Below are 23449 nucleotides of genomic sequence, written 5' to 3' on the forward strand. Positions count from 1 at the left end.
TAACTTATTTCGATACATCGTAGTTATGGATCATCACAATGTGCCACCAGGATTTTCAATTCTCGGGAGCATTCCTGGATTCCCCGGAGTCAATCCGAGCCATCAAACTCCGCAGGACGAAGTTTCTGTAAAAGCCTTGGAAGCTCTTGATGACGGAACCATTCGAATTGTTTTCACTGTACCACCAGTTTTCGTTGGACTTCAAGCGCGAGTGGAGCTGCGATATACGAGTGACAAATCGTAAGTTCAAATAGTCGAATAAAGTAATTCAAATCCAACAAAAATTCGTGAAAAGAAAATCCTGTGTTATATGATTGTGGTAAATCAACAAATTATATTCATGCGTGGATAAGTGATCGAATACATTTCAAGTCGAATTTTATTCAAATTCAATCGAAAAATGATTTTTTCGTCTTTCTGAAGGAATCTTGATCCTTCGACGTGGAAGTCGCAGATCTTCATACCCCCGAATGATTTGATTGCAACTCCGCAATTGGAATTTGAGTTGGACGGTCTGGAGCCATCGACCGATTACAAAGTTCGTGTAACCGTGAATTTACGAGGCCTTGCGAACAGTCCTAGCAGCAAGATCTACAGTGTACGTACTTTGGACAGACACGAGGAGATTCCAACGTTGCCACCACAAATTCCGGTTGACGCGGAGCTCCGAGTCGTCGAGACAAATTCCACGTGGATCAATCTCATGTGGAAAAAGTTCACCGAATACGAGATGCAATTTATCGATGGTGTTCAATTGCGTTACAAGGAACACGACAGCAAAGTTTACGCTGCTACTCCACTCATTCATCGTGCTGTAACCAATTATGTTATCGAAAATCTTAAACCAGCAACGAATTATGAAATTGGAATTTCTATCATTCCGTTCCCCGGCCAGACTACAGAACTCATCAGCGAAAAAACTGTAAGTTTAACACGTGCATATTATTTTACAGATATCAATCATTCCATCAGTCCCGCGGCTTAAAATTATCTAACGAATCTCCGAAAAAAGATTAGCAATGAGACGATTTGAGTTTTAAGAATCATTCCGAACAGTTATCCAGCAAACAAACTAAAAAATTCATCACAATGTCATTTACTTTAGATTCAAGTTCTCACAGCGGTTGAACCAGATCCTTATGCATTTGACGTAAAAGTTGAAATAAAGTCGATCAAATCGACCGCAGTCGAAGTTTCCTGGACAGGAGTTCCTTATCCGGAGGACAAACACGTCAACATTTATCGTGCTATATATCAGAGTGACAGTGGTAAAGAGGACACCAGCACCTTCAAAATTGCCAAGAGAGATTCGCCAGCGAAAACAGTCATAACGGATCTCAAGCCTGGTACTCGTTACCGATTATGGATCGAGGTTTATCTCACTAACGGTAGAATTAAGAAGAGCAACGTGCAAGACTTTGTCACGAAACCTGGAGTCGTATTGCCAGCTGGAGTTTCACAGCAAGGTATTTTATTTGATACACTTTAAATGACAGCTTATATAATTAGACTGCCTTACGGTGGTCATTTGGAAAATTTGGTGTCAAACGTTTCGCTTACTTTCCGCAATCCAAACTGACTAAACATTCTTATCCATTTTAAACAATTTTGGCAATGCGGAACGGAAATATTTTATTCATTCCTGTAGAAATTTGTAGAATTAATCAATTTGTCTTTTTCATTGCTTCTGCCTTTTTCTAGAAATTTGTCATTATTTCAGGTATCAAATTGAATAAGATTTTTCAACTCTTCGTTCAATCAACTTTCAATGGGAATTTGTTTTCCAATTTTTCCGTTTGGATCGTAACGAAGTTTAAAAATTTGGTTCCATTGGTTGTTTTTCATGAGGGACCTTTGATTTTGCAGGCAAACTAGCTTCACTACCACTCCACGAAGGTGATTATTATGGTCCTTTGGTGATCGTCGCAATTGTAGCCTCTCTGTCGATTTTATCAACTCTCATTTTACTGATGATGTTGATGAAAAGGAGATCGAGTAGCAAAGCTGATATATCACCGAGAAAGACAACCGCAGCTTATGACAATCCATCCTACAAGGTAGAAATCCAACAAGAAACTATGGGTAATTCATATTATCTACTTGTCTGTTATTTCATCACGTTTTTCCACTAAATATGTCTTTTTATTTGTTTCATTGTATGGAGAAAAAATACAGAGTATGCATGGAAGCATTTAAGAAACTGAACTTTCGTTGTTGCAGACTTGTGAAGATGCTGAACCAATAACAAATGGCCGAAGCAAAAGTACTGATCATGAAATGGCTACGATCAGTGATAATTCGGTCGCCAAGGAGACTGCCTGAATTTTGATAAACCGTTGCGACATCGCGTGGACATATATTTATTTTTAATCGGAACAAAACACTGTTTCTTAATTAACTATTCCAGCCATGACTTTAATTCACGTAATCAGAACGTGATCCTTCCTCATCAATTATTATTTTATTATCAAAATGGTTGCTTTAACCGTTCTCGAAAAATTGGAAAATATCATCTTCGAGATAAAAGCAAGAGAGCGGGAAGTGTTTCAACGAGGTCAAAAGGGGACGGGAAAAATTTCAATTCACATATGAACTGAATTAGTATTTGTTACCCTCCGAATAAGTCATCGAGGTTCGGTCCTGCGAATCACTGAAATATATTGTATGAAAGTTTTGTACATAGGATTCTTGTGCAATAAGCTAGTATCTACGGCACAGAACAAGAGAGGAGAAACGAAATGACTACGGAAAAACCCTATCTCGATCAGGTACAAATGTTCAATAAGCAATCACCATTATTTTTAAGAGTCACTATTTTCCCCCATACGCGTTGGTTGAAAAATATGAATTGTCACATTCTGGAATCATCATTCGAAATATATTCAGGTTTGATACTGCAGAAGTATTTGTTTCAAAGCAAATTAGTTGATCGCACAAAAATGGCTTAGTCCAGACCTAACGTTTTTCTCGGTCCAGAGTCGTGGAATTTCCAAAAAAAAAAAAAAAAAAACAGTACGTTGGCCTGATCAGAGTGAAAACACCTCTTAAAAATCTGTATCTTGATTCTGAACAATACGATTGGGAGGCGGATGTATCTTATTGCCATTTGTGAAATTTCGCGAAAGACATTGCGATGTGAAATGATGAAAGAGAACCGAAAAATTAAAATTATATTATAAATGTAATGAAAAAACGACAAAAAGAGATGAATATTTATCAACGCATTATAAGCAGATATATAAATAGGCTTGATAATCCTAATCCTTATTATATTCTTTATAACGACTCTTTTAAGGGATGACAAATGTTATGTATGAATATATATATTTCTATTCGATGTAATTCAAATCAATAAGTTCATTCAGAGATTCAACTGTGGATCTATAATTTGTACAGTATACTTCTTTTATATTAACAAAAATTAGAAAATAAATATCGAAGATTGATTGTTTTGTGTTTCATCAAATCCACTTTCCTTTACTGAAATGTTTTCCTTTTGTATTATTTATCTCCTAATGATACAGTAAATCATGTCTACTAGCTCACATCAATTTTATTTTCATGTTTCAAATTCCAGGTTTTCTATAACATTTGAACATCCGCCACTGTCCGGTTTCAAGGATTAACTGTGACTTCGGAGTCAAAAAAGAGCCCAGATTCATTTTACACGTGGAGCTATTCTGATTTACATTTACTGACGTCGAATATTCGTATTATCGACTTTAAGAAGCATAATTACTGATACATGAGTATTCCGTATATAGCACAATAATTCGGGAAAACTAAAAAAAATTATATCGCCAATGGCTATGTAAGATTATATCGTCAAAGAGACTCTTTAGATTTCTTCATATTAGAAATATAAACAATCAAACTTGGTAACTATAGGTTATGACCACCAGCGGCATTAACCGTTAGTTATTGTGACGTTGTCACATTTTTGAATAGAACTTCGATCGTCGTTCTCACCATTTTCAACCGGAAATTGAAACTCTTTTGTAATATTACCTTGTTGAAAACCTGGTGAGTTGTGATTTTTTAAATCAAATTCTTATTATTTTATTTATTAATTTCGAATTTTTTAAACTACTAATCTTGGATTTTAGAAGAGAAAAACAGTGTTCACGGCACTTCCGGTCGATTTTTCCTCCATATAAAACGTGTATTCGGTGTCTCAAAATCCTCGACTTTGCAATTTCCTTGCAAAGTAACTATAGAATAGTCAATTTAGTCTAAATTTTGCTAATAGCCGGATATCTACGTCATATAAAAATGTCAAGCCACAATGTTGGATTCGACCTAATGATCGATCATCCTTAACTGCTTACCTTGCATGGTATTGGGATCAGTGAACTTTTTTAAATTTCGATAAAATTATGTGGATAACTATCAAAACCAAAGAAAAAGGAATTGTATAACTCCAGAGTTGAACGAAAATAAGATATGATAATCGAATTGTTCGTTGTTCTAATAAACAAATGAATAATTCCTTCAATCTCAGGAGGATTGAAAAAAGAAGACATTTCTTTTTTTTTTTGCTGTTTCACGATTTAAAGAAGTTTTATTCGATGAGTGATGAAATTATCAAATTCTTATCGATTTACAATTTTGGCCACTCATACAAAGATCAGGTGGCCGATCGACAAAATATTTTTATGAATAATCAAATTTCCACATAACAATTGCATCGTGTGGTTATTACAGTGCATGGAAATAATTCGTCGGAACACAGTCGTGCAAAGTTTGAGACAATAATCATTTCAACTCCACGATGTCTTATTGTCAAAGCGTTTTTTTCAAATTATAATCGGCTATTTATACCGATCCTAGAAAACCTTGTCTATTTCTGTCCCTTTGAAAATCCTTTACGAACGCAACTGAGGAATTCGGTGTTAAGTTTCATCGCTCAAATGTTGCAGCTAACGGTTTGAATGGTCAAACGGAGTGGTCGTGAACCAATGGCTCTTATTATTGTATCGACGAATTCTTCGGAAAGAAAACTGCGCAGAGAATTCGTAGATAATTTTTTGTAAATCACAAAAAAAAGTGAAGACACGTTATAAGAAAGTCGTCCGTAAAATGCAGATTTTTCTTCAAAATATGAAGCTGAAAACCTAATATTTTGGAAGGCTATGATTACACGACAGATTATGTGACACATATGGATCTTGATACTGCGTACAAATATATTTAGCACTCATTGGATCGGTGTGAAGCAGCGATATTAATTTATCTACGGGAATAACTCGTTTAACTTGGTTTCAATGATAGATGATTTTACGTTTGCACGAAAGCGATGGATAAATTTCCCGTTCTTGTTAATAACAAACATATCAGGAGTCCCTTCGATATCTTCAGTCCCATCTGTTTTCAACCATTTCCATAAAGGGTGGGCACGGCAGCCGTTGACATTAACTGTTGAAAATACGTCGAAGGTGACCTTATACTTCTTGATACACGCTAAAAAATCTGACGGTTCATCAGGATTTCTGTTGAATTCCGCAGTAGGGAAAGCCAGAATTCGCAGTTTTTTCGTATATCTAAACTTTTCGTAGAGATCTTGTAATTGTTGCCAATAAACATCGGCTGATCCGCACTTGTTCGACACACATACTATTAACATAGGATATCCCGTGTATTGACTCAACTTTTTTGTTTGGCCGTTGAGGTTCTTCGCTTCGAAATCATAAATTGTTTTCGCATGCTTGAAAAATGGAGCCGTTGATAACCACACGGTGAATATTATCACCGCCATCAAGCACGCCAGTGTGAACGTTACTTTTAAAATGAAATCTGAAACATAATTTTGAATTTTTCATTGAGAAACACTATTGGAATACAGCTGTCTTGTGAAATAGGAAAAAAGTTGTCCGACCCTCGGACTAAGGATTCAAAACAATTTGGCAAAGCTTGGCCCATATTCGGAAACGCTTATCCATTGTCGATCATTTACATGATGTTTTATCTCTATCGATGAATGAAACATTGTCCTTTTAAGAAATACTTAAAATGGCCGGTTGAACGAACCTTTCCGAGAGTTCGATTTTTTATTTCGAAATTTAGTTTAAATGTGGTACGTTTGAAAATAGCTTCAAACATTTTTTTTTTATTCGTTATCCAAGTTTTATTTTATACGGAATTCTAAATATCGATAAAAAAAGAGAAAAAAAAGCTGAGACACGAAAATCCATAATTTTTATGAATCTCAAAAGTTTTGAAAATAATATATAAAACAATTGAATCTTTCAAAGAAAACTCATATGGAAATGAGCTGTTTTTTTTAATTTTCTGCGAATTCTTAAAATTTATCAATCCTAGCGGTTCTGCACACAATGATGTAAAAAAGTTCTAAGAATATGATGTGATCTTGAATGTTTTGAAACTTCTGATCATAGTTTATCGTTTCATGATAATTATTCTCAAAATATAATGGCCAATTCGACTACTCGGATGACCGGTTTTTGAATTTTTACGTACCTCCGTAAGTGGGCCAAAACGGAATTATCGGCATTTTCTTCGGTGGCATGCTCTGTAGCGTTATTTCCAGTGCTGACATTTTTTGTGCTGGCGTTTCTTGTGCTAATGTTTTTTGCGTCGGCGTATCTTCTGTTAGCGTTTTTTGCATCGGCTTTTCTTCTGTCGGCGATTTTTCCGTCGGCATTTCTTCTGTTGGCGTTTTTTCCCTCGGCTTTTCTTCTGTCGGCATTTTTTCCGTCGGCGTTTCTTCTGTTGGCATTTTTTCCGTCGGCTTTTCTTGTGTTGGCATTTTTTCCGTCGGCGTTTCTTCTGTTGGCATTTTTTCCGTCGGCTTTTCTTGTGTTGGCATTTTTTCCGTCGGCGTTTCTTCTGTTGGCATTTTTTCCGTCGGCGTTTCTTCTGTTGGCATTTTTTCCGTCGGCTTTTCTTGTGTTGGCATTTTTTCCGTCGGCGTTTCTTCTGTTGGCATTTTTTCCGTCGGCTTTTCTTCTGTTGGCGTTTTTTCCGTCGGCTTATTCTCTACTGGCTTTGTCTCTGTCTCTATCGACATTTTCTTCGTTGGTTCTCCACCCGTCGCCTTATTCTTTGTCGGCTGTGTCTCTATTGATTTTTTCTCCGTTGGCTTTTCATCCGTCCTTTCTTTATCTTCCAAGTCTTTCCCTGTCGTTTTTTTTTCTATCGACATGTTATGTTATTATTCTCATCCACTTGTTTCGAACGGTATCTTACCGATAATTGTCCTCCAATCGGACGTTGCTCTGCTATAACAAGCGGAGAATTAGTATTATTTACTTGTTTACTGTCTCCATCTATTTGTTCGTTCAAGAATATCGATCAGTTATCTAACGTAATCTTGAATTTCCGTAATATTTTTTTAAAACAGTTAATCGATCACGGAGATGTTTTGTCAGACAACGCATAACAATGGCAATATGGGGCAGATAGGGCCTTTTTGTAATCGGTCGAAATCTGTTGAAAAATTCGGCTTCTATAAAACCTGCAGCGATACCCCTTGTGATCACTGTGGGGAGATATCCAATAACCCATATTCTTAAAAAAGATTTAATTCTTTTGAACGATACAATTGATGGCCAAAGTAAAAGTTATGCACTACAACAGTACCTTGTTAAATTAACAAATATCTTTTCTCAATGGATATTTTTTTTTCATAAAAAATTGGAAAGTGCGTCATTGCTCACCTGATGTAATTGATAAATTCAGATTTCCTGGTAAAAATTTAATAATCAGCTCTCACATACAACGATAAGATTGCCTTGACCAAAATTTATTGGAAATGACAGAAGAGTTCGCAGGCATTCGGAGTCAGATTACTAATGACGATGGTTGAAACTTTGCACCAGTTTCTTTTGCATACACTTATATGGAAATTATACTCGACTATTATTTTCAACTTGTCTCGACGTGACTTTCTGCAGTTTTATTGTTCTACCATATACGTGTTCAATCTTCTTGACCTCGCTTGCAAAGCTGGTTTAGAATGCAACATGTCCATGGTCGGTTAAAATTTTTATCGGTATTGTTTGGGTACTCAAAAGACGTAGAATTCAAACCTGTACGTGGTGGCAGGGTCTCAGCTTGACACTGGGCAGCTCTGCCCGGCATTGTTCGCGCATATACAAAAAAAAATATATTTTTTTTCTTCAAGGCCGCAAGTGATTATGCTAATACATAGCGTCAAAGTAATTCTCTCAAAATTTGAGCCATCTAAAAAAATTTTCAGAGATGACGCCAACGATGTTAAAATTTTTTTTCTCTTTCTTACAATTAGTGAAAAACCACCATTAAATAAGATTAATTGTTCGGTGTTGCAATGACAAAAGTTAGCACTCAATCAAGAAAATTTGAGCTTGGAAGAAAAACATCTGGAGGTCGTCCCAATGATTTTTCTAAAGTTTTTTTTTTTCGATTTTTCGTAAACATCTCGGGATAAAAAAATAGTTTGCATTGTTTCGCAGGTTGATATGTTAGCATATCATGAAAACATTATTTTCTCAAAATTTGAATTACCTGACAAATTTTTTAGAGGTGCTTCCAATGTAATTTATATATTTTTCATCAATCTTTCTTTTTTTATCGCGATTTTTCATTAAAAAAGGAAAAACTTTTAACGTCGTTGACTCCACGTCTAAAAATTTTTTTAGATAACCCACATTTTGAGAGAATTACTTTTTTATTACGTATTAATATAATCACTTGCGACTTTGAGGAAAAAAAATATATTTTTTTTCTAATTTGCCCACGTCTCTACATTTTTGCACGTGAATCATTGTAGTGCCACTAAATTTAGTTACGGAATAATCCGCACATATATTACAACCGATTTTTGATAGGGATGAATTTGAAAAACACTATGACGTCACGAATCGGCATATTCGCGCTTATAAGAGTGTGGCAGGGCTTGCGCTAGCTTCTCTTTTACACGTTGGTTTTTATTTTTAATACTTGGTGTCGAGACGCTACCGCGTCTCTTGATATAAAAATTATCCAAGTTTTAAGGAAATCTGGCTTCGTTAAAGTCTTAACGTGGTTTATTTTTTTCCGTTAATAAAATTTCCTATTATATGAAACGAATTTTTTCGTTGTAAATAACGTAAAAAGCAGCTAAACTAGTGGAAATTTATAGGACAGAGAATAACTCGAGCGTTATTATTTGACCAGAACTCAGACTTGCGCAGCGACCTACGAACAACGCTTCAGCAAACCAATCCAAGTAAAAAAAAATCGATGACGTCGAACAGCTAATCCACTTTTTACAACTATGCTCTAATGAAATAGGAAAAGGGATCAAGAATGATTTTTGATTTCTAGCCAAAGGTCCACTTCACATCGCTCGATCAACAAACTTATTCAAACTTCGAAAAAATAATTTTCATTACTATGAAAAGCCAAGAAAAAAAATCAATTCTAGAGTGAAATCAAAGGAAAATATATGAAAATAGTATTGTTTTTCGATTCGAACATTGAATTATTGATTTACTCAAGCTCAGGGGGCGGGGGTTTTGTGAGAGAAGATGCAGTTGAAACATTTTAGAATTTTATTCCGTTATCATGATATTCGAAGGAATTTCATTCAATAATTAATGAAAATTTCCATTCCATATCGATGTACAATTTTGGCCACTCACGTGAAGGCCAAATTGCCGGTTTTTCGTCAGAACATTCATATTATGAATGAGATTCCCACATAGCAGTTCCATCAGGCCTGATTACATTGATTGGAGATAATTTTCCACGATTTCCACAATTGAAAAAGAATATGACAAATTAAAAGAAATGAAAACTACGCGGAAAGCTCGTGGTGGATTTCTTGTAAAAGTGACTCAGTTGTCAAGACGTTGTGCATTTGCAGAACATGAATCATTCTTCAAATAATGTAGGTAAAACGAAAAATTTTGTAATAATGCTGCCATTACCAATCAATCTTTTGGCTGGTTTATCGTTTTTTTCTTTCATTTTCTTTTAGAATAAAACATCTTTTAACCATTTGAGGGGCACATTTTTTTATTGAACAAATTTCCAAAATCATAGGTGTTCTAAAGGTTTTTGGATCGCTGATTACGATTCTGGCGTAAAAATTGGGAAATTCAAGATGGCCGATCCAAAATGGCGACTATTTATGATTAATTCCGCTATCTTTCTTTCATATGGCACGAAATTCGGTATAGAGAGGTTTTTGCGATAGCTGATTATGATTCTGGCGTCAGAATTCCAAATTTCAAGATGGCGGATCCAATATGGCGACCACAATGAGTATAAAATCATATATAGGTCTCATTGAGTGTTGTAAACACTAAAAATTCGTCAATATATTCTTCTCCCTCTCAGCATGACTCAGAACTAACGACGTAGACGTGGAGAAAAACTAGTTTCGTTTATTTCTCTTTTTTTTTTCATTTAAAAACGTTTTAAACATATTTCAGAATTTTGATTAATTTTCTCATAAGAAAAATAATCCTACCTATTTTTACGCTCTACCGATTTCACTTCCGAACGCGTAACTTTTTATAGTATTGCGTACCTATACCAATAGGAAACAATTTTATTGCTATTTTTTATATGCACTACGGCTAGCACCTAGCTGCTCGGGAAAAAAATTTTGCATGAAAATTTGTTTCTAAGCAACAAATATAATTTTTGAAATCAATTTATAAATAATAATTTTTTTCTCAGAATTCAATTTTTGAAAATTCTAGCGTGTCGAAAATTCTGAAAAAAATATATGTTACAGTACTAGATATGAAGCTCAATTTATTCGAAAAAAAACAAGTTTTTGCGGTTTTAATTATGTATAATAATAATAAATAAACAAATATACACTTTTTTCCATGAGTATCTTGTAGCTTGAACCTTCAAGTTACTAGAAACAACATAGCAGTATAAAGGTATTGCAAAATACAACGGCAATAATAAAAAATAAAAAAAATTCGTGCACAAACGTATTTTGCAAACTTCGCACTCATTTTACTGGCGTAAAGCAGCGATATTACGTCTCAATGTTCATGAAAGTTTTCATTACTTCGTCCCTACTCTCGGGAGTTTCGGTTGGAGGGTACCGAGATAGGACGTTCCCTTTCCTGTCAATCGTAAATGTAGTGGGGTGCCCAACGATATCGTTACCTGTTATACGTGCACCATCCATCATCAGCCATTGCCATAAAGGATGAGCATAATAGCCGTTGACCTTAAGTGTTGAAAATACGTCGAATGTGACATTATACTTTTTGAGACACGTCAAAATATCTGGATACGAATCATTTTTTTCAGTGTTGAGCTGTTTCGTAGGAAAAGCTAAGACTCGTATACCCGTATCGGGTTCCCATTTTTCGTAGAGGTCCTGTAAATCTTTCCAGTACGTATCCTCTGGTCCGCACTTGTCCGATACAGTTGTCACTAATAAAGGATAATCGATGTAACGACGTAAGCTGACTTTTGTTCCGCGATCGTTTTTCACATTGAATTGATAAATTGTTTGGACGTTTCCCGGATCTGGGTTTGCGCGAAAAGCATTTCTCGACATCCACACGCCAAATACTATTAGGACCAGCACACACACCACTGCCAACGATAACATTGCAATGAATTCTGCAATATGATTTTTTATTTTCTATTAAAAAGTGAATTAACAGATCCAGTCATTATGGCTATTTCGTTGAGGAGAAAAAAAATTCTTTAACCCGCAAACTTGGGGTATAAAATAATTTTGCAACTTCAAATCTATATATAATACTTAAAAACTCCGTTTTGCATTGTAGATTATTTTGCTCATATATCTCGTTTCTTTTGACGGATACATTATATTGTCTTTTAACAGAATACTTAAAATGGATGTTTATGAAAAACTTTCTGAGCATTAAGGTTCGTTATTTTGAAATCATCAACTGTTCGAAAAGAGCATATTTGGAAATGATTTCAAACACTATTTTTCCGAATTCGTTATCGAATTGTTTTTCGTACATAGCAATTGTGTATATCGTGATATATTGATGAAAAATAGAAGACAATAAAATAACGGAGACACAAAGTTTCATGGTTTCTCAACAATTCTTCAAAGTTATCATTATCCAGATAGTTCAGGAATAAATAAATATATACATATAAAATGATGACATTTCTCAAAGAAAACTCGACTAGAAGTGAACTCTGTATTTATAGAATTCATAGCATTGCATGACCTAAAATAGTATACGATACTCATAAATTAAGTTACTCTATTAAATATACGGCGTTTTAGCACGCCACACTGTGCAATAATAGATAATCTGAGTTACACGTATCGTAATGTACTATCATCGATACGAACAGTTCTACATTTGTCCAGAAACTTGATTGTTTTCGAAATGTTTTTGAAATGTTCACCAAGTTTTATCGTTTCATCATAGAATTCTCAATATAGAATGGCAAATTCTACTTGTCGGAATATGTTTTCTTTTTCGATAGGAGTCAGGAATATCTAGGAAATTTTTTGTGATTTTGCTATAATGTGACCCGTTATTGAATTTTTTATACTTACTTTCACGAGTGAATAGAATCCCAGCCTTATTGAGCTCTTCTTTTGCAAGAAGCAGTTTTTCTGTCGGAATTTTCCTTATCCGCAATTTTGCTGTTGGTATTTTCCTTATTGGCAATTTCGCTGTTGGCATTTTTCTTATCGGCAATCTTGCTGCCGACATTTTTGATGCAACCCTATTATGAGATGAGCGGACGATCAGTATTATGTAGTCCGCTAATACGTACCCCCTTGTTCGCTAAAGAATGTGAAGAAGTCATCTGACCTAACCCCGAGTTTCTAAAAATAGAATTTTCCAACTGGTTCAATCGATAATTTAATCGTTCAATAAAGAAATTTCTTTTCTCAATTTATATATTATTTTATATGTATAATAATTTCAAACGTTCATAATGACTAACCTGATGTAATCGATGAATTCGAGTTCCGTGATAAAAATTTAATAAACGGCTCTCACATAGGTACGACGATAAGATTTCCTTGTCCAAAATTTATTGGAAATGACAGAAGAGTTTGCAGGCATTCGGAATCAGATTACTAATGACGATGGTTGAAACTTTGCACCAGTTTCTTTTGCATACATTTATATGGAAATTGTACTCAACTATTATATTCCCGACTGGTCGAAACGTGACTTCCTGCAGTTTTATTGTTCTACCATACGTGTTCAATCTTCTTGACCTTGCCTGCAAAGCTGGTTTCGAATACAATATGTCCGGGGTTGGTGACAATTTTTCCCCGTATTTTCCTTGACACATTCGAATTTTTTAAATAACATTTTAAGGAGTTTCGGTACAAAAGTCTAAATATTAAGAAATTGATCAAATTTGGTGATAATGTTCTTCAACATCAAGTGCGAAAACACAAATTTTTTCAAAATTTTCTTCTACTTAGTTATCGAGTAATTATGCATTAAAGCAGATTTCTTATGCCCGGAATGTATACCTATATATATGGAAACGCTATGCTTATCTAGAGTCGCGGTAGCGACTCTGAGACAAGTACATTTATGTATGACGAGTCGCTTCTAGAGAGTCTTTACCGGAGCGAGAGTGTTTTTCAGCTGTTTTCGATAACACTCAAAATTTATTTCTTTAATAACTGAATAATTACAGTATTCCAAAGAATCCTGCAAGATGACGTATTTTTTATTTTTTTTTATCTTTCGATCGCGACCTCTACGAACTCTGTAGCTTAACGCATTGAAAAGATATTAATTATTTATTTTTTAATTTCATCAAAAAATGTTGCATTTTTTCGCACACATTTTTTATGTTTCTTTGTTTTTTCTTTAGTGACAAATCTGGTGCCATAATACATTTTATATATCTATATATTTTTTTCTGGTGTCATAATACAAATTGTATACCTATATATTTTCATGAATCTGTTCATGCTTCAAAAATTTGGAAAGTGACAGTTCCCCGTTGTATTCAAAATTTAAGCTGTCAATTTCACGAAATGTTATCGAATCATTCAGAGATTAAAGGATACCACATGTTCGTTTTACCAAGAAATCTGAGTCACGTATTGTGGCCGAATCTTTTTTTTAATGTTCTTTTAGTCGGTGTGATGCTATCGTTTAATGTTCTTTTAGTAGGTATGATGCTATCGAGTAAATCGTTGGATTGGGCTTTTTTTTACTCGTGCTTATCGTTGATGATAAGCATTGGAGTGAATTTAAGTGAAGAATGCGCCAAATGTACATTCGTACATTCTTTATTTTTTGTATGAGCAAAACTTGCAGGAAAAAAATAATTACGCGCGTCATCGTACGAGGTTAGAATGATGTGTCGGTGCATACGCAGTAGAGAAACGATCTCGACCCCTTTTCACCAAGGGCACAAGCAAAATCCATCTCTCGTAGGTGGCTTGATAGTTTTCGATTTCTAGGTCGACGGCTCCATGGTTTTCGATGTCTAGATAGATTTCTCCCAGGTTTTCGAAGTCTAGGTCGACAGCTCCATGGTTTTCGATGTCTAGATAGATTTCTCCCAGATTTTCGAAGTCTAGGTATATTTCTCCATGGTTTTCGATGTCTAAGTATATTTCTCCACGATTCTCAATGTCTAGGTCGACGGCTCCAAGAATTTCGATGTCTAGGTCGATGGGTCCGTAGTTTCCGATGTCTAGGTATATTTCCTCATGGTTTTCGATGTCCAGGTATATTTGTCCATAGTCTTCGATGTCTACGTATATTTCTCCATAGTTTTCGATGTCTAGGTATATTTCTTCATGGTTTTCGATGTCTAGGTATGATTCATGATAGTCGTTGCCATTCACATCGACGGCTTCATAGATTTCGACCCTAGGTATATTTCTTAACGGCTTTTGATGTCTAGGTCGACAGCTCTATGGTTTTCGATGTCTAGGTCGAAGGCTCCATGGTTTTTTATGTCTAGGTCGACGGTTCCATGGTTTTTGATGTCCAGATCGACGGCTCCATAGTTTTCGATATCTAGGTCGACGACTGCAAGGTTTTCGAGATTTAAGTCGGCGCCTCCATAGTTTTCGATGTCCAGATATATTTCTTCATGGTTTTCAATGTCTAGGTATATTTTTTTCCACTGTTTCCGTTATCCAGGTCGTCGGCGCTATAGTTTTTAATGTCTAGGTATACTTCTCCATGTTTTTCGATGCCTAGGCATATTTCTCCATGGTTTTTCATGTCCAGGTATAGTTCTCCATAGTTTTCGCTATCCCGGTCGACAGTTCCATAATTTTCCATGTCTAGCTATGTTTCTCTACGGTTTGCGATGTCTAGGTTGATGGATCCATGGTTTTCAAAGTTTGGGTCGATAGCTCTATAGTTTTCGATGTCCAGGTCGACGGCTCCACAGTTTTTGATGTCTAGGTATTTTCCCCGTAGCTTTCGATGTCGAGGTCGATGACTCAATGGTTTGCGATGTCTGGATATATTTCATCATGGTTATCGATATCCTGATCGAAGACTCCATGGTCTTCAATAACAGGGGAGATTTCAAGAACCCAGAATATCGTGAATAAATATCACCGGACACTGATAAACATGAAACTGTCAATCTAGATACTGGAACCTAATGAAACATGATACGAGATGAAAAAGATAATGAAACATGGAAACGTCCTCTCAAACATCGAAAAACAATGACAATAACAGTGTTAACATGGTAATCATTGAGAGATTGTTCTCGACCCCATAAACTACAGCGACCTAAATATCGAAAACTATGGAGCCGTTGACCTCGCCATCGAAAGCCGTAGAGAAATATACCTAGACATCAAAAACTCTTGAGAAATATACCTGGACATCGAAAACTATGGAGCCATCCCCCTGTACTCCTGTTTATTCTTATTGAACTGCTTCAAGATTGGTGGGCTTGAAGACGCTGTTGCAATAAAAGTAGCGCTGCAGCGCTACAAGAAAACTATTCACACGCTTAATCGCACGGAATGCACCCTAGTTCGGAATAAATTTTCAAATAAAATGTATTGTGTATGATATAAATATTGAATCCAAACGGAAATGTGTAAAATTGAATTGAATATTATAGATGGGTATATTTGTTGAATATATATATTTTTACAATAATTCAATTTAACACATTACATTTTTGATTCTTTATTCAATTCTCATGGAAAACATTTTATTTAATAACAAATGAAGAATTTATATTCGTCTACGATATTTGTTTGATTATATACTGAGATTTCAATTCCCTACACATTCCATTTTCGTTTCATTTGTTATATCATATGGAAAACATTTTATTCAATAATTCACGAGAAATTGGTTTTTAAATATCCTTTTACATTTTAAAGGAGATTTAAATAAATAAATAAATCCATGCCTCTGCATCTTTGTCATGGCGACAATTTTCATCAGCTCTCCAAAATTGAATATTATCAGATTTGTAGATGATCATTATCATTTTCATTATGCTATTTTATCAAAAATTGGATAGATTCCATTGAAAAATATAAATAAAATAACCCAAGATAGGAGTGACGAATAAGATCAAGGACTACAAAAATATCTACCGAAGAAGCAAACCCATTGTATGGAAAAACACTAAGAAAGTTTAATTCTAGTCAAGGGCTCGACGCATTGAGAAAATTTCTGGTGGTCTGAAAAGAAAATGATGATAGAGATCTTGCGATTGTAATTGCATACGTACAAGCTGGTGACAATGGTTTTGAAATTCTCAGACTTTTGGATACTTCTATAAAAAAATGTTAATAATGCCTGTGCTGTGTGTTCTGCCGTGTAGTTTATGGTTGTCAAGTAAGCAGAAAAATGTTCATTATTGACTTGAATTTAAAGAGAACTTTTAAAAGTCTTACGACTATTGGATGGAATCAAATCATTTGAAATGTCATTTATGATTAAAAGATTTTCTGATAAACGTTTTTCCAAAGTAAAACAGTAATTGCATGTTTTCGATTGCAGAATCTTGTAACAATACGAGCCGCTACCGCGTCCCTTGATCCCCAGTGCTGATAAATGTGGAAGAGGCTTGTCGCAGCTTCACTATTTCTCATTCGTCATTTATTCATGGTATGCTATCGAGTCAGAGCAATGTCAGATGGTTCCGCTTGGTGGTATTTTTCATTTCACACAGAAGTTTTGGAGACTTTGTCGTAACGAACCAAGCTCATGGATTCCCAAAGTATTAGAACTTGTTACGTACACTTTATACTCGCTTTTCTTGTGGAAGGTCATTCCTCGGTCATTCGAGCTTTACTCGACGGACAGGGAATTATTTCTTGTATTTTCCTCGAGTTGACATATTATTTTCACACCACCGTTCATTTCGTCCTCGACACCGCGAAATCTTGGGTTTTTGAAAATTCAGCCATAGCAAAACTAATGCGTGTTTTTTTTTTCGTTTCCGGTCTTGCAGAGTCTTGTTTCGCGGTACAATAATAGGAAGGGACCCGGAAATTTGCCTGGTTCAAAAGCAAAACAGGCAAACGAACCGGCAAACATTTTGTTAATCCGAAAGAAGGAGTGATAAAAACGTTGTATTCATCATTTTTAATCATTACCTTTTGATAAAACATCCTAAAACAGAATATAAACTGCACAACTGATAAACTCGTTTAGCGTCATGTTCAATTTTAATTAAAATTCTACAGTCAATTGATTTCTGAAGTAATATTCAAGTTTCAATTCGATTTTTTGACGTCGATAGATTTTGCAGTGGAAAGGGTGCACAATTTCCTAATAATACTTTTAACTTCAAACCGATACGGAGTGATTTTCTACGATCGCAATATTGGTACATCTGTTCGGAAGAACAAAATCAATTGGTCAACATGGTTTTACAAAGTCTCGGGTGCCTCATGGAAATATTCCAAGCTTTTGGACCTCATAATAAAAATTCTCATCGCTTGTCCAGATTGTGTGAAATCTCAACTGATTCATACCAAGACATTCCTTGAGCCAGGGGCTTCAAATATATAAGTGGATACTGACAATGAGATTCATGGGTCACTTGTGAGAATCGAAAAATCCGAAATATTGTCTGAAACCTTGTTTATCAGAACTTTCGAAAAACACGAGAAACATTCTAGATTTAGGTCAACAAAATTTTGCTCAACGACCATTTTTCGCAATTTTCACCTATTTTCACGGTATTTTGGAATTCGGCTTCAGCATGTCAAAATAAATATATAGAGAGAGATGGGTGTAGGTGAATATATAAACTGCTTTATTGGGTGATCAGATGTTTCAATTTTATGATCATTATTTCAATTTTTCAATGTATCCCATAAAATTTCAGATTTCGAGTACACAAAAAGTCGTCAAATAAACCTGCAACACAGCACGAATGCTGTAAAAAAACTAGAGACAAGTACATTTATGCCCTCTGGGAAGTCATCTGTAAAATCATGGAAATCAATGGTCGTAAGACTTTAAATCCAAGAAACAAAACGTTGTTAAATAAATGCAGAAGTTGCCGAGTACATCGCACTACGAACAAAAGAATTACAAAAGAAGAAAAATAGGACACAACAAATTACAACCACAAAGAATACAAAGACAAAACATTACAAAAACAAATTGCGACTAAAATAAATTAAGATCATAAAAATTTTAAATAAATTACCCACGGAAAAAAATTATATACCAAAAAATTGAAACAAAAAAAATTTGGCCGTTGTACTTGGCGTTTTACTCGACTTTCGAATTTGTGAGTATAAGATACAGGTAAATTAGATAATATTAGCTAGAAAAAAAACGCCAAGTACAACGGCCAAATTTTTTTTGTTTCAATTTTTTGGTATATAATTTTTTTCCGTGGGTAATTTATTTAAAATTTTTATGATCTTAATTTATTTTAGTCGCAATTTGTTTTTGTAATGTTTTGTCTTTGTATTCTTTGTGGTTGTAATTTGTTGTGTCCTATTTTTCTTCTTTTGTAATTCTTTTGTTCGTAGTGCGATGTACTCGGCAACTTCTGCATTTATTTAACAACGTTTTGTTTCTTGGATTTAAAGTCTTACGACCATTGATTTCCATGATTTTACAGATGACTTCCCAGAGGGCATAAATGTACTTGTCTCTAGTTTTTTTACAGCATTCGTGCTGTGTTGCAGGTTTTACACGTCAACTTTAGTGATCAATTACTCGATAACTGTGTAGAAGAAAAATCTTCAAAAATTTGTATTGTCAAATTTGGCACTAAAGAATATGTTCACCAAATTTTATAAAATTCTGCACTTTTTGAAATTTTTTATGCTTTTAGCATGGTTTAGCATGGCAACATTGTATCGCCTGTACCGAAACTCCTTAAAATAAAAATATAAATAAACGTCGATGGCTTCCCAGAGCTCAAATTCAACGGATCAATTTGACGGTTCATAAGTCAGTTCGACCCACAATTCTTGCGGTACCTACTAATGTCAAATCGTTATCTTATGTGGTGAATCTTATATAAAAGTGCCAAGCGATTTTTGGTGTCGTTCTTCATACGTTATCTGATGAAAATTCAAGAACAATTATCGATCATGATAACTCTTTAACATTTTTCTAACGTTATTCACCCCGTTTCGTCCCGAAATTTATCTTGAAATATGTGCAAAATCAAAGTACATTTTCTGGCTTTTCAGGGTAATAAATACAGAAAGCGTTTAATGAAACTGATGAAAAGTAAAATTTTTCCTTAAGTGCTTCGTTTTACCCCGATCTTTCTTATCTACTTTTCATGTTACTAACCCTCGAATCTTGCAACTGATAGCTAACCTTGAATACAAGAGAGTATACATTATAAGAACGGTGAGGAAAAATTCGGCAACATTTCATACATAGAAGATTATTGCTCGAAAGCTACTTAAGCTTTGACGAAATTTTAACAAACAAAAAAATATTTAAAATAAATCCGTTAAGGAATTATCCTACTTCCCACTTGTTTGAAACGAACTCTCTCTCCTCTTCGTGGATGTCTTGGAGGAGCCGCCATCGTGGAAGTTTAGAGAAAAAAGACGAATAACTTCATCATTATGATTCGATTAAACTATAACCGGAGACGTCACGTGCAACGATACAGTGAATCAATTAGAATCGCAGAAAACCGATGATAATTATCAGCTAAGTCTCTTCACGTAACTCTACCTAAATAAGAGAGAGGAATCACCAATGAAAAAATTAAATGACACATTTCATTTCCATCAGAATTTTTATTTATGCTCAGGCTTTATTCAGCGATCGTAAAGTGTTTATAATTTTCATTTACAATTGAAAAACTGAATAAGCGTTGGTTTTCAAGCCTCTAGACTTGAAATAAAAGGTTTACGTTACCTCTACGTGCTTTTAATTAATCGCTCAATTGAGCTCAGATCTTTAGTGTACTCGAAACGTCCCAAATAGTGGCCCATCTTGTCGACCACGAATATGGTGAAATCATGGTTAATTTCTTTACAATCTGTTACATCGATATCAGTGCAATACTGTTTGTACAGCCATTTCCACAATGGCTGGGCTCCTTCGCCTGTGACCTCAACTTTTGTGAATAAATCGGCTTCAAGCTTCTTATCGGTTGTAATAAATTCTTTGAAATCCACGTTCGTTTCATCCTTTTTGTCAGAATCGTTAAATTGGTTGCACAAAAATGCCAAAATTTTTAATTCATTCTTTGAACCTTTCAATTTATCGTATAATTCTTTTAATTCTTCGTAGTGATCCATGTCCGTGCCTAATTGGTTGGCCTTGCTCGATGCATTGAGTATGATCAGAGGATGTCCTTTGTATTTGTTTAAATTTATAAGATCGCCATCAATGTTTGTCGCCGTGAATTGATATAGTGATTTCGCTGTTTTCCAATCTTTACTCTGGTTTCGCAGTGGCTTGTCAGAGTCAAGTGTATCGTCGTCCGGGACTGTGGTAGCCCCGCGGTCGTCCGGGACTGTGGTAGCCCCGCGGTCGTCCGGTCTAGACTCGTGGTCGCCCGAGCTAGGCTCGCGGTCGCCCGGACTGGACTTGTCGGGACTCCGGTCAGTCGAATCGTCATGGTCATCCTTAGAATTTTTCTGCGACATCAACACCGCCATGATTACTAGTATAATCAGGCACAACAGCGCCACCACCCCACATATTGAGTATTTCACTGCAAATATATATTTGAAAAAATCATATATTCGAAATCATGAGGATATTGTAGTACTAGAAAAATACAACGAATTGCGATGGAAGTAAAACAGGGAAGAAGGGAGAAAGTAAAATGTCTGAATAAGTAGAAGAGTTCGATTAGTAGGAACGTTTTAACATATACAGAGCGACATAATTGTTGGATTGTTAGCATTGCAATATCGCCTTGCAAAATGAAAAAAATGCCATTACCCTCCGATTTCAATCCGAAAATACGTCGGCAGGGTGTCAACTCTACATCAGGCAACTCTACATCGCATTGTTCGCGTATAATCTATAGACATGCGCAAACAATGCGATGAAAGTTTCCCAATGTTGACACCCTGCCAACACGTTGGGCAAATGACGAACCGAGTCAGAAATTTTGACTCCATGATGATCCATCATTTTTCACAAGAATGAGAATAATAATAATAATAATAATAAGTGGACATATTTTGTTTGAGATGAGTGTTCCCGTGTTTTTCAAATCTATGCGTAATTCTGCACTGCCAACAATTCTGTCAACAAGATTATAACAAAACTTGGCAGTCCCCAATAAATTTTTATTGACCGTCAACTTTTGGGGGTCTAACATCGAATATTCAGAGTCGCGTACTAGCCATTCGGAGATAAATACATTCATATAAACGTGTTCACTTCAAGACTCTTTACAGCAAGGACCATATTTCCTATTGCGACATACGCGGAGAGAATTTTACGTGAAAAATAACTTTGTTTGAATACGGGTGAGGAACCACGTCGCTACTCCCGAGCAAATTTTTACCATTTCAACAGAAAAAATATTTAATTTATTTCGACATCGTATTAATTTTCAACGTATATGTATGTTTTAACTTTTTTCCTTGCAAAATTTTTGTATTAACGTTATATAAATTACTTACCCCAATTTTTTATCGATTCCCTCGTGGGTCTCCCCATGCTCACTTCCGGGTTTTCCATAACGTAAAACAAAACCGACGATCAGCTTTGAATGAACTCCGCCGACAGCGAGACCTTTTCTTCAAGAAGACTCGATTTAAGAGAGGTTTCCACACACGAAGTCAAACTGCTATTGGCAATAATTGTAACGTTCCTGTTATTTTCTTAGATTGCTAAAAACGTGCTTTTTTGCAAACATTTTATCAAAGACCTGTTTGACTTTGAAAGGCCTTCTCTGAACCGTGATTACCGGCACTGTTCTCCATCACGGTCATCCACATTTCAGATGATAAATATAAAAAATTCGTGCCGCGCAATTTTCTACGAAAACCACTCTTCGTGTTCAAAAGTAAATCGGATGATTTTAGAATTTAACCTCGATCTTTGGCACGCTGATTCATCCTGACACATGCAACTTTGAGTGCACTCCATTGGAGAAATATACATACGTAAATGGATAGAACTGCATAGTTATCAAACGATAAGAAAATTATTGATGAAGATGTGGTTGATTCATGAATAACCTTCTTTCACGAAGCTTGAAAATGGAGATTCGTTTCGAAATTTATATTTCATTCTAATGCTGTATGAAAAAGAGTTTGAATTTTAGAGATGCGACGCTTGTATCAAAAAATTATTTCATGTTACATGTGCATCAACATCGAATTTCCTCGTTGTATTATCAAACACTGCAAGCTATTTTTCTGTGAACCAACGTGAGCTAAAATGAAATATTTTGATGAGTATTCAGAAATAATACATGAAAAAACATCACGAGATCTTTTTTCGAACAATTTTCTCAACAATACTATTCCCAAACAACAGAACAATAGAGTTGTGTTCACGTGAAACTTTGCAATAGAATTAGAGATAGGAACGAAGTTTCGCTTGCTTGGATGAATAGCTTCTGGGTAACGTGAAAAAAAATTACGAATTTATCCTTCGAATATTTATTCAAAAACTGAAAATTTACGGTTTTATTAGTCCATTTTTGGAACAGTTACATTTTATAATTAAAACGTTATGTTATTAAGTAATTGATCACTAAAGTTCACGTGTATAAGCATAGCGTTTCCATATATAATAAGAAATCTGCTTTAACGCGTAATTACTCGATAACCAAGTAGAAGAAAATTTTGGAAAAATTTGTGCTTTCGCACTTGATGTTGAAGAACATTATCACCAAATTTGAGCAATTTCTTAATATTTAGACTTTTGTACCGAAACTCCTTAAGTGTATTATTTTGCTACATTAATAAATAAAGGTATGGAAATTCACTCGGTGCGCGTCTTCGCTAAACGGCTACCACCACACAAAAATGATGATAAACATTGAAAAAATTATTTGCCTGGCTGGAACGTAATGTTCGACTAGGCGTGTAGAATCATTTCCT

General features: G+C 35.2%; 4 protein-coding genes across 7 annotated transcripts in view; 1 reads left to right on the forward strand and 3 right to left on the reverse strand.

Moving 5' to 3' along the window:
* Positions 1-3446, forward strand: part of sas (stranded at second) — a 28113-nt gene extending 24667 nt beyond the window's left edge. Inside the window, exons 9-13 of the mRNA XM_043430074.1 lie at positions 24-240; positions 424-922; positions 1106-1466; positions 1867-2057; positions 2221-3446. Coding sequence (XP_043286009.1) covers positions 24-240; positions 424-922; positions 1106-1466; positions 1867-2057; positions 2221-2322 — 1370 coding nt within the window. The 3' untranslated portion in view covers positions 2323-3446. The remainder of the gene's footprint in view (positions 1-23; positions 241-423; positions 923-1105; positions 1467-1866; positions 2058-2220) is intronic.
* A 1068-nt stretch (positions 3447-4514) lies between these two features.
* Positions 4515-8073, reverse strand: LOC122416924 (repetitive proline-rich cell wall protein 2-like). 2 transcript variants are annotated; one of them, XM_043430076.1, is made up of 3 exons: positions 7677-8073; positions 6478-7235; positions 4515-5793 (listed from the first exon to the last, which is right to left on the reverse strand). In XM_043430076.1, the coding sequence occupies exons 2-3, from the start codon at positions 7160-7162 to the stop codon at positions 5234-5236; spliced, it is 1245 nt and encodes a 414-aa protein (XP_043286011.1). In that variant the 5' UTR covers positions 7163-7235; positions 7677-8073; the 3' UTR covers positions 4515-5233. The 2 variants fall into 2 exon arrangements, with proteins under 2 accessions (XP_043286011.1, XP_043286010.1); XM_043430075.1 differs by having other exon boundaries at positions 6478-7238.
* Positions 8074-10346: 2273 nt separating this feature from the next.
* On the reverse strand, positions 10347-13067 carry LOC122417335 (glutathione peroxidase homolog BsaA-like). Of its 3 annotated transcripts, none has more exons than XM_043430771.1 (4): positions 12907-13067; positions 12776-12784; positions 12509-12681; positions 10347-11580 (listed from the first exon to the last, which is right to left on the reverse strand). In XM_043430771.1, the coding sequence occupies exons 3-4, from the start codon at positions 12666-12668 to the stop codon at positions 10982-10984; spliced, it is 759 nt and encodes a 252-aa protein (XP_043286706.1). In that variant the 5' UTR covers positions 12669-12681; positions 12776-12784; positions 12907-13067; the 3' UTR covers positions 10347-10981. The 3 variants fall into 3 exon arrangements, with proteins under 3 accessions (XP_043286706.1, XP_043286705.1, XP_043286707.1); XM_043430770.1 differs by having other exon boundaries at positions 12771-12784; positions 12907-13066; XM_043430772.1 differs by lacking the exon at positions 12776-12784.
* Positions 13068-20147: 7080 nt separating this feature from the next.
* Positions 20148-22203, reverse strand: LOC122417172 (glutathione peroxidase 1-like). The gene is made up of 2 exons (NM_001414578.1): positions 22019-22203; positions 20148-21093 (listed from the first exon to the last, which is right to left on the reverse strand). Exons 1-2 carry the CDS (start codon positions 22074-22076, stop codon positions 20291-20293), a joined length of 861 nt encoding a protein of 286 aa, NP_001401507.1. The 5' UTR covers positions 22077-22203; the 3' UTR covers positions 20148-20290.
* Between the last annotated feature and the right edge of the window lie 1246 nt (positions 22204-23449).

The sequence above is a fragment of the Venturia canescens genome, chromosome 10, assembly GCF_019457755.1.
Source record: "Venturia canescens isolate UGA chromosome 10, ASM1945775v1, whole genome shotgun sequence".
NCBI lineage: Eukaryota > Metazoa > Arthropoda > Insecta > Hymenoptera > Ichneumonidae > Venturia > Venturia canescens.